The sequence below is a fragment of the Andrographis paniculata genome, unplaced genomic scaffold, assembly GCF_009805555.1.
Source record: "Andrographis paniculata isolate CXL003 unplaced genomic scaffold, ASM980555v1 Contig57END, whole genome shotgun sequence".
Taxonomy (NCBI): Eukaryota; Viridiplantae; Streptophyta; class Magnoliopsida; order Lamiales; family Acanthaceae; genus Andrographis; species Andrographis paniculata.
This window is the reverse complement of record NW_026137592.1, coordinates 3,941,450-3,953,219: the sequence shown is the minus strand read 5'-3', so window position 1 is coordinate 3,953,219 and position 11,770 is coordinate 3,941,450. Positions and strand designations below refer to the sequence as shown.

Sequence of the window (11,770 nt, the reverse complement as noted above, 5' to 3'; positions counted from 1 at the left end):
TGCATAATTAAATACCATATATTTATTTTATTGTAATTTTATTTTCTTCCAAAATATATGATATTTAATTAATTTTAGACATATATTTTTAGTGTGTACACTATAATTTGACTTGGAACATATATATATATATATATTTATAAATAATGGTGTATTAAATATCTAATTTTGTTTTGTACTACTCCAAAAGATGTATTAAGATTTTAGAAAGTTGTATCTAATCCGATCAGAAATAGAGTATTTGAGTGGTGGTAGTTTTGTCATTTGACGTCGGGATTCGTCATCTTTATTATACTTTTCCACTCATAAAAGCTAAGCCACTGCAATCCCCCACTTTGTTCCTACCTTGCTTGGATCGCCAGGCACAGGCACCACCCTCTCCTCTCTTCCATGGCGGTTACGGACTTATTTGCCGGCGAGATCGCCGCCGAGCTCCTCAAACATCTCATCACCATCGCTCGGAAATCCACGTCCTGCCGCTCCAGCGCCGAGCAGCTCATCCACTACATCCGCGACCTCCTCCCGATCATCCAGGAGATCAAGCTCTCCGGAACTGAACTCCCACAGCATCGCCAGCGGCAGCTGGATAATTTCTCCGAGATACTCTCCGGCGGCCTTGAGTTGGCCAACAAAGTCCTCAATTCCCCCCGTTGGAACGTTTACCGCAACATCTGCTTAGCCAGGAGGATGGAGAAATTGGAGAGAAACGTCTCCAGATTCATGAAAGGCCCCATCCAGGTAGGACATGCGTAAAGAGCTTCACTCTAGTATCACTTATGTTTTCGCCTCTCATCTTCTAGAATTGCGATCTCCATTCTAACCGTCGCGCGCAGGCGCACGTACTGGCCGACGTGCATCACGTGAGGGTGGGAATGGACGAGAGACTCGATCGGCTGGAGTGGAAATTAGGATCCATGAAAATCGGCGTGGAGGAGGGCGGAGGCTGGTTGGGTGCTGCGGTGAAGAGAGTGGAGGATGAGGAGCGTTGGTGTGAGGATAATTTGGTGAATTTAGGGTTCACAGGACTGGAATTGGGGAAGATGAAGGTTAAGGAGATGCTAATGGCTGACAAAAAAGGTCTAAATCTAAACACCTTCAGTGTGGTAGGGATTCATGGAATTGGTGGCATAGGGAAAACCACACTGGCTAGAGAAATCTGCAAAGATCACGAGATCAGAAGTAAGAATTTTCTTGCTAAATTTGAATTTGCACACCAAGTGTTCGATGAATTGACACTCTGCTTTTCCAGGTCATTTCAACGATAAGGTTCATTTCCTTACAATATCTCAATCTCCAAATGTCGAGCAATTGAGGTCTAAAATACGGGGAATGGTGTCGGGGAACACCACTGTCGGAGATAGGTTCCCCCAAATCAAATTAGGATTCGAAGATGTCGAAAGCTCCTCGCCGCAATCTCTGTTGGTTCTCGATGATGTTTGGACATTATCAGTGCTCGAGCAGCTACTGATCAAGATTCCGGGACTGAAAATCCTCGTCGTTTCGAGGATAAAGTTCCCTCCTTCAGTCGTCGAAAACTCCTATGAATTGGATTTGTTGACTGAGAATGAGGCCTTGTCCTTGTTCTGTCACTTTGCTTTCGGGCAAACATCGATACCTATAGGCGCAGACGAGGCCTTGATTAAGGAGGTACTAAAATTTTTCAACAGTTTCCGAATTCTTTTGATCTTTTTCTTGCCGAATTTTGTGCTGATTCCGTATTTTGAGTAGGTTGTGGATGAGTGCAAAAGGCTTCCATTGGCTCTAAAAGTGATTGGCGCTTCGCTCAAGGGCCAGTCAGAGATGTTCTGGACAAGTGCCAAGAATCGACTCTCGCGCAGCCAGCCGCTGTGCGAGTCTCACGAAGTGCAGCTACTCGAGAGAATGAAATTGAGCATTGATAATCTATCCGACAAGGAAAAGGAGTGTTTCTTGGATTTGGGTGCCTTTCCGGAGGACAAAAGAATACCTCTGGACATACTTATCAACATGTGGGTCGAACTTCGCGACATCGATGAACAAGAAGCTTTCGCTGTCTTGGTTCAGCTTTCGGATAAAAATCTCCTCACCCTTGTGAAAGATGCAAGGTTTCTTCCTCCGTAGATTTACATATATCAAAAGAACTACTTTGTCCGAATCTTGCTTGTCTCAATATTGGTTTGAACTCACACTGCAGGGCTGGAGATAAGTTCAGCAGTTACTACGAAATTTCCGTGTATCAGCATGACGTATTGAGGGATCTCGCGATACACTTAAGCAATGCTGGCGGCGTAAATCAGCGAAAAAGACTTCTAATGCCGAGAAGAGAAGCGGCGCTCCCGAAAGACTGGGAAAGGCACGCCGACGAGCCCTTCAACGCTCAAGTAATCTCAATACACACAGGTATATTTAGCGAATGTCGAAAATTTAGTTATTGCGACAAATTTGTGCAAAAGATTGAAGTTTTATGCATCCAATTACAGGCGAAATGAGTGAGATGGAGTGGCTACAAATGAACTGCCCGAAAACGGAAGTATTAGTCCTGAATTTCTCGTCGAACACCTATTTCCTGCCTCCCTTCATCAAAACGATGCCGAAGCTTAGAGCCCTGATACTGATCAACTACAGCAACACCAACGCCTTCCTCAAGAACGCGTCGGTTTTCAGCAGCTTAACGAATCTCCGAAGCCTCTGGTTCGAAAAGATCGCGCTCCCTTTACTACCCCACACGACGACGCCCCTCGAGAACTTGCAGAAAGTCTCGTTGGTTCTCTGCGACATAAGCAAGAGCATCCACCACTCGCACGCCGACCTACCCCACCTCTTCCCGCGGCTCGCCGAGCTCACATTGGACCACTGCATCAACTTGTCGGAGCTCCCGTCGAGCATCTGCCTAATTCAGACGCTCACGAGCCTGAGCGTTACGAACTGCGACAGTCTTGAGGAGCTGCCGGAAAATTTAGGGAGACTCGGGTCACTGCAGATTCTGAGGCTATCGGCGTGCCCAAATCTGAAGAAGCTCCCGCCGGGAGTCGGGAATTTGGGGCGTCTCAAGTATATCGACGTCTCGCAATGTGTGAACTTGGGGAGCCTCCCTGAGGGGATCGGCGGGTGCGCGAGGCTTGAGAAGATTGATATGAGGGAATGCCCGCAGATGAAGAGGGTGCCGGGTTCGGCGTTGGGGCTGGCGTCGTTGCGGCGGGTTATTTGCGACGAGGAAGTGTCGTGGCTGTGGAAGGATGTGGAGAAGAGTAGGCCTGGTTTGTGCCAAGTTGCTCGGGAATGTTTCACCCTGGATTGGCTCGATGAGTAGCGATGGCAGATTTCTACGTTATTATAGAAAATAAAAAAAAAAGTTGTTTTTTAGAGTTTGCAAATTTTGAATAATTTCATCATGCAGTTAGGATGTAAAAAATGAATGGCAATGGGGATGGAAAGAATTAGAAATTATTTGTCGATTCTTAATTATTTGTTTGGACTTTGGAAACAATTGCCACAAATGGATGAATAGTTGACTGGATGTTGGATATTTTTTATATATAATACTCTCTCTATTCCAAAAAAATTGTCAAAATTGTCTTAGACAATTAAGGAATAATAGTATTTAATTAAAAGTAAATATAAAATAAAAGGTAAAAGATTAAAATATCTTTACTTTTTGAATGATTTTAAAAAGTATATTAGAGTAATAATTATGGATAGTTTGAAAAGGTATAAATAATTTTGTTATAAAATTTGAACCACAATTACTAAAGAAACAAGATAATTATTTTGGAAAGACGAAAATAGAAAAATAAGACAACTCTATTGAGATGGAGGAGCAGTATCTTTTGTTATTCTATATCATTTAAAATTGTAGTTATAAAAACAATTATTAAGATTAAATCAGTAATATTTTATAATATCCATTACTCCTGTATTAAACGGAAAGTTAGATGATAGAAGAAAAATATATATATATTTAATTTTTATTTAAATAATATGATTAAATAAATTATATTTAATTATTTTTTAAAAAATATTACAAAATATGCAGATAGATCAAAATAAAAATTATTACAAAATATATGGATGGATTAAGTATTATTTCATCTATTCCGCATAAAGTAATCATTTTTTTTTTTAAATTTTGTAAATCTACACCATTTGTCTTTTCTTTTCTTAAAAATATAAGAATATATTTTAATTATATTTTAAATTTATAATTTATAATAATAATTTTTATTAATATATTTTTTAATTACTTATTAACTATAATTTTTATCTAAATTTGTATGTCTACGGTAATATTAACACTTTTTAATGAGATAAAAAGATATTTAAGTTTGTCTATTTATAATTGTTAATTTTATCATTAATAATATAGGAATCTCCGAAATGTAACAAGAGTAAAATCAAGAGAAGACGCGTGGACCCATGAGAATGAGATCTGATTTGATCGAGTAGTCATCAATTCAGACCTTCTTTTTGTTCTTATTTATTTATTTATTTTATACAATATTAAATAAGTACTATTCAATTAAGATCTTTTGTTTAGCCACAAATTTTTGAAATTTTAAAAAGTAATAATAAAAAATTAATATTTAATTTAATATTTTGTAAAATAAAAAATAAATTTGATGTAATATTTTTTAAAAATAAATAGTGAAAAAAAAAAAAAAGCGAAAGTGTCAATTAAACAAAGCCCTTGTTTCTTACAAAACATTTGTGCATTCAAATTTATGGAGTATTAATGATTAGGGATGTCCACGGGGCGGGTTTGGGATGCGTTCTGCAGGGCCCGAGATCCACTCCGCTAAAAAATATTAGGATCCGAGATCTGCCCCGCTTTCACCCGGCCCTAGGATTCGTCCCGCCCCGAATCCTTCGGGTTCGGAGCCAACCCGACAAACCCATTTTTTTAAAAAATATATAATAATAAATATTTTTTTAACAATAGAATGGTAAAACAAATAGCATTAAAAGTACAAAAATAAAAAAAATCTAAAAACAATCAAATATTAATCCATAAAAATAAGATAAATAAATAAATAATATATTTTTATTATATAAATATAGATATATTAGGTATAATAATTTTAAAAAATTATTTAGAGCAAGCGACTAATTGAATTTTATATTTAAAATTGTTTAAGTAAATAAATAATATATTTTTATTATATAAATATACATATATATTAGTTATAATAATTTTAAAAAATATCCGAGTTCGGATCCGGATCTGAGTTGAGGCGGGTTTTTAGTAAAATTCGTAACCCGCCCTGAACCCAGCCTGGTTTAATATTTTAAATCTACAACTCGCTTCGAAACATATTATTTAGATCCGAACCCACCCCATTAAAAACGGATCCGAGGCGGGCCCGGGGCTAACCCGGCCCGGGGCTAACCCGCCCCATTTGACATCCTATTAATGATAAGTCACAAGAAACAGCGCGGAATCTGCCAACGTCAATTCATTCATAGTACATATGATTATTGCCCATCATATCAATAAATAAATTAATTAACTAAAATACAAAACATTGTCTAAGACCCTCTTTAGACAAAAAGAAAAAAAAAAAAAAAAAAAAGAATAAAAAGGTGTGATATAGGTACGATTTTAATTTTGAATTTTTAATTGAAAATAATAATTTAATATAATATAAATATATATTAATATGATTTTTTAATATAAATTAAATTTTCATATAATATAATAAATAAAAAATAAAGTTCTATTCGTTGATTTTCCAACTCCAATGGGCATTATATTTTCAATGTTTTTTTTTCTAAAAAAAATCTATTTAAAATTTAGTCATTTTTTTAATAAATAATTATATTTATATACATTTAAAACTTATAATTTATTTACAAAATATTTTATGTTAACTATAAATAAATATTTATATTTTTTTATTATATAAAATTTTATATTTTACAAAATAATTTAAATATTGTATATATTTTATTAAAATAATTAAACATATATTTTTAAAAAATTTAATGGTGTATATATATTACATCATAAATTAAATATTAATTGAATAAAATCACTTTCGATTTAACTTTAAATACAAAAATTCAACCGATAACCAAACGCACAATGAGTGTTTGATTTGATAGTTTTTCGGAGAAAAAAAAATTAAAATAATAAAATCAAATGTAAAATATTATAACTAAACACACACTTAGGAAGTTTGAAAGATTTTGAATTTAAACTACATCTTTTAAAAATATGGTAGAATTGGATTTAAATCCCTATTTGCCAAAAATTATTTACATTTAGTTTGTATTTGATAAAACTAGGGCTGCACTCCCTCCCTTTCTATATTATTTATTTTTTCCTTCATTCCCACCCTCCTTCTCCACCCAACGAAAAAGAAACCTCTACAATTATTTTTCGATCGCAAAATCCATGAAGAAACACCGGCAACTACAAAATTGAACCTGCCGTGCTGGTCGCTCACACTCTTTTGATCTTCATCACTTATTCATTCGTCGGTTGTCGATCTCGAACACCCATTGCTCCGCGCCCAAATCGAAAGACCTCAATTTTTTTTAGGTTAGTAACTATATATCAATTAGGGGTAAAATCAGGGTATATTGTGGGAAATTATAATGCCCTGCTCGATGATGCTTACTCACATTTAACAAATTTTCAAACATATCCATCTGTAAATATATTCAAAATCTATTTGCGAATATTTGGTTTTTCAAGCGATTGAATATTGAAAATTGTGTGGATAATTACTCATTTTTATAAGTTAACTAAGATCATGAGAGTCATCTTCAAGCAGAGATAGTTCATTTCTTATGTTGAATATACCCGCTTGATGGGAGGTTGTCACCAATTTGTTTCTATATTGTTCCAATCAATGTACTAATCCTCATGTTTCGTCTGTGTAACCTGGTCGATCAAAGAAAACGTTATATTCCCAATAGATAAAAGCAAGTCACAAAAATACAATTCTTGTGGTCGTCTCGGGCACAATAGAAGAAACTGTAAAGATCGGTTGTCGTAGTCCTTTCGGATGTTGTAATGTTTGGCTTTGTCATGGACGTCTTATTTGACGTGTAATTACTTTTTTCGTGCTTGATATAATGTAATATTTTAGTTAATTATACAACAACAAGACCCCATTTGCATAGAACCACAATTATAATTTGGATGTATTGTGGTACATGAACACGAAAAATGGGTATTTGACACTCTCATTTTATATATAATAATTCATTAACACAGGTATCATGAAACGTAACAGAGACATATATGTTATCTGGGGGGTATTTAGTTGCTCTTTCGAAGCACAATGACATTTTTTGATATTACAGTCTTATAGACAATTGATTGTAATTTGTATGAAGGAATTGGAGCACGTTGTGTTACATCTGTTAGACCCATACACAATTGATTGTAATTTGTACACTAAAGGGAACGGTAGAATGTATTGACGTACATAGACACGAACTTCGGATTTGAAATAGTTCTCATTTTTTCTATGATACTTAAGCCAACAGTTTATGAGAACTTATCAAAGCCACACAACTTATTTTTATATTAACTTTCCCAATTGGTGTATCAAAACACTCTGGCATAGTAGCTTATGTAACAATTTATCAAGGTCACTTTCGGTCATATCTTAAATCTTCACAAGTATTAACAAGAGCTATGAAGGTACGAAGTTAGGAAACCATGTCATAAGATTAGATTTTTCAGTTACATAAAACACTATAATAGGTACGCATAATTTCGTACACGAAGCCAGATTGGGGGTATAGCACAACCGATCTGGAGTACTCACTTGCTCAACCGAGTCAGACCCTATGCTTAGATGCCCTAAACCAAAAATTATTGTGTGCGCTATGGTCTGGATTAATATGTAATAGGTCTAAAAAATTTTTGTTTGTGGCAGTAGTCGTGTACTATAACAACCAACATAATTCAACTTAGTCACTTATGACTTGATTAGACATCTACAAGTGAAGGTTGAACTATGATAGCACATATATCATACAACCTAACTTAGTCAATCCTGACTTGTTTAACCATCAATAAAGAATACGTGTTGTTTACCTATTCTGACATTTCAAAGTGTCTTAATAAGACTACTATGATAAACTCATCTCTGGTTACCGTCAGCAAGTGAAAATTTCGAACCACAAGCGACTCTACCCTAACCACAGGTTACCAGGGCATATAAACGCTTTACAGAAGCATATGAGACCATAATTATTAGTAGTTAGTATCATCCCTAGGGTATGTAGTTATTCTATGTAGGTACGTGAGAATGTGATAAAGGTACAAACCCTGACATGCGAGGTATAAATAATGGTCCCTCGAGTATTATCTGTGTAGTACCAGGTATCCTCAAATGTAGTTGATTACAGTCATTCAAAACACATAAGGATCAATTCGCATCACTTCCTTTCTCAACTTTGGTGGACCGAATGTTGCGTATGCTACAGTTTCGATTACTACATAATAGGTCTAAAAACAATCAATCTGTAGGAGTAGTGATGCATGAGTAGCAAACTACATAACTTAACTATGTCATGTCTGATTTATTTAGCCATCCATAGTAAAAAATATGTTCTTTTCCTTCACTTACAGTTCGATCGATATAAAGAAATACAATAATGATAAATTTATCCCTGGTTACCACGAGCAATTGAATATTTTGAACCAAGCACAACCTATTTTCCAACCACAGATAATCAGGACATATATATGTTTCAACGGAGCATATAATTTCATTTTTCAGGTACGTAAATACTGCATTGGGGTATGCCCGCTGTGCACGTATGTAACAATATTCTCGAGGTACAAACACCAACATTGTAGGTATGATTGATGGTTACTTAAGTATTATATGTATAGTTGCAGGTATCCTTATATCAGTCGATCCTCCAACGATTGAGGTAATTAAGGCACTTTCTGGGAGCACTCCCTCTAATAGTAAAGGTATGTGCATGAGTGTTAAGCCAGTATACATTATGTTACTGAAAGTATTTGTGGACAATCAGTTTAATATATTAATCATAACATGGCCAGATAATCACTGTAAACTACATACAACTGATACATGTAAGGTCATTAACGTACCCCAGAAGAAAAATAAGGACATGATAGTTTTTCATCATGAATAAAATATTGCAAAAATCAAATAAACGAGCAACGTCAGAAATAGCTAAAGGCTCCAGCCCCCTGTGTTAGAGCCTCTTTCAGCTTCTCCAAAATGTCGGACCAAGGTAAGGAGCGTGGCTTCCTTCCAAAAATACGAAAAAAGCTCTCGCTATGAACCATGGAATTATCTGTAACGTACACTCCTTTCGAATGTAATCCAAACACCACAAAAAACTACTCACAGAAAACAACAACTCCAAATCCGTGCCAATAGTAAAGGTCATGCTATCCGGCTGATAACTATTGACTAAAGCTAATAATCGATGCCATGAGAATCTCAATTTCGAACAATCAAGAAAGTGTCCGTACAAAGTCCGTTTTATTTCCTTAATATGAAAATCTAACATTTCCTTCATTAACTTCTCCACCACATTATAAAAGTGAGCAACGACAAACCTGCTAACTACATATTTATACTCATTTCATATTATGTGAAAAAATAAATATTAGTATGTTAGATTTAAAAGATGCAATTATGGGTATATAACAATATCATAACTGATTCTCAACCGATTTAACTTGTAACACAAGTGTCAACCCCTAAACATGATTATTGTTCTTAAAAATACCAACCAATATGTAAAAATTAAACAATTGCAGCCAAATAAAACTCATTGTCCTGTAAAACTTTTCGGAAATATAAAATGTTGAACCCTAAACACACAACTATGCCCAAACACTACTTTCAATAAACGAGGATTTCTCGAGGACGAACGGAGGCATACCATATTAAGGCTGAGGTTTAAACCACGATCAAACATACAATCTAGGGTTAAGAACTGTGAATAAAATAAAAATTTTTAGGAAGAACAAAAGAAAACTTACTTCTTCGTGCTGCGTCGGGGTGATGGGCTTGCTTCCAGTTTCTTTTTCATCATATTTTTCAGTTCGGCAGACGGTGAGCTGAAATAAGAGTGATCGGCTGCGGGTGAGAATTATGAAAACTAGTGTAGAATTTTGTTTGCAACTGAGAATAGTGAGTATTGGTTTTTCCTGACCCACTATTAAATCATGTTTGTAACTTTTGTTTAATTATTATTCTTTTTCTTAAAAGAAAAATGCAAAGGTATATAACAAGCATATATAGGTATATATTTAGAACATGGTAAGTAGCGGGAAGAGTTATGAGTATATATAATAGTTATATAGACACACATATATATATATGACATCGAAGTATTCCTTACTTTTTAGTATTTAGAAATTAAAATAATAACAAAAATACCAATAGGGAGTTTGTTCAAATCAAATCAAAAAAAGGAGGGCAGACCAATTTATTATAAAGAGAGACTGAACTTTAACTTATTATGTGTCAGAGTATTTTAAACCAACTTTCCCTAAAAAAAATTTAGTACTATTTATTTCTCAAAAGTATTATATTTTAAATATATTTTTTTTCTCATTCAATTTTACATAAAATATTAATTTTTTACTATTCTTAAAGTTTCAAAAATTTAAAACTCCTAAAACTTTCTTACTTAAAAGGGATTTTTTTTTTAATTGAAAATATATAGAATAGATAGAAATCATTCAATCGATTTTTCATAATGTTTCATTTACTCCACACCAAGTCTTATTTCTGTACGTCATCTCTATTTATATACATATAACAATTTCATTTACAGTTTTTCTCTTTTTTTATTTCCATCATCAAATTATTTATTTTTAAATATAATTGAAAATATTTTTATATTTATTCAAGGACATCTTTCACATAAATTTATTTGACCAAATCCACTTTTATATAACTCAGCATTCCTAATTTTTATTCCAACAAACCCTCACTTTAACATTTCATTTCCTTTCATTTTTTTTGTTTTTATTTTTTATAACATGGAATCAGCCGCTACTCGATGAGTATGCTTCGGATAAATCCCCAATCGAAATTAATAGTTGGCAATAATTTCCTTTCTATTTTCATTTACGGTGAAGTAACCAAAATAATCTTAAAAAATGTATTTTTATCATTTTCTCCTTAAAAAAAAATAAAAAAAACAAACAAACAAGAAATGAAAACATATATATATATACACGCGTGCACTAGGTGAGTTCAAATAAAACGGTAAAGTTGTATCTTAATGATAATTAATGGGTATTTTTTTATATCTAAGGATTATATAATTATTCTGTCATCCAATTTTCCTCACTGTTTTTAAGTTTTAATAAAAAAATATTTTTATTTTCCTTTTTCTTATATATATGTTATCAATATTAAAGTAGGTGCCCAAAAATATGAACATATAACAGGATGACAGATGGAGTAAACCTTTACAATGAATAGAAGAAGTACTATACTTAGGGGAGACGGACACCATGCTGATACAATATAAACTCTTTATCATAGTAGATTATATACTAATGGTTGAGATTAAACAGGGGTTGGATGTTAATTTCTCAATTCAAACTAAAGGTTTAAGCATTTGTCATCCCTCCCCTCATACCGATTCGTAAGATTTCCGCTCTCGGTATTCTTCTTCGAACCGTCTTCTTCATCAAACTTGTTCACTCGTTCCTCGACCGTCTTCAATTCGTCATCAACTTCAATTCTTCGTTTCAACTTCTTCAACTCGCTGCGTCGTTTCAAATCGACGACATGGATGCGCTCATGGTTGTTGATTTCCTCATCGCCGG

General features: G+C 34.1%; 1 protein-coding gene across 1 annotated transcript; it reads left to right on the top strand.

Moving 5' to 3' along the window:
• Positions 1–315: 315 nt before the first annotated feature.
• Positions 316–3,426, top strand: LOC127257111 (probable disease resistance protein At4g33300). Its single transcript, XM_051283424.1, has 6 exons — positions 316–738; positions 834–1,179; positions 1,250–1,647; positions 1,729–2,084; positions 2,174–2,379; positions 2,460–3,426. The coding sequence occupies exons 1-6, from the start codon at positions 391–393 to the stop codon at positions 3,287–3,289; spliced, it is 2,484 nt and encodes an 827-aa protein (XP_051139381.1). The 5' UTR covers positions 316–390; the 3' UTR covers positions 3,290–3,426.
• The last annotated feature ends 8,344 nt before the right edge of the window (positions 3,427–11,770 follow it).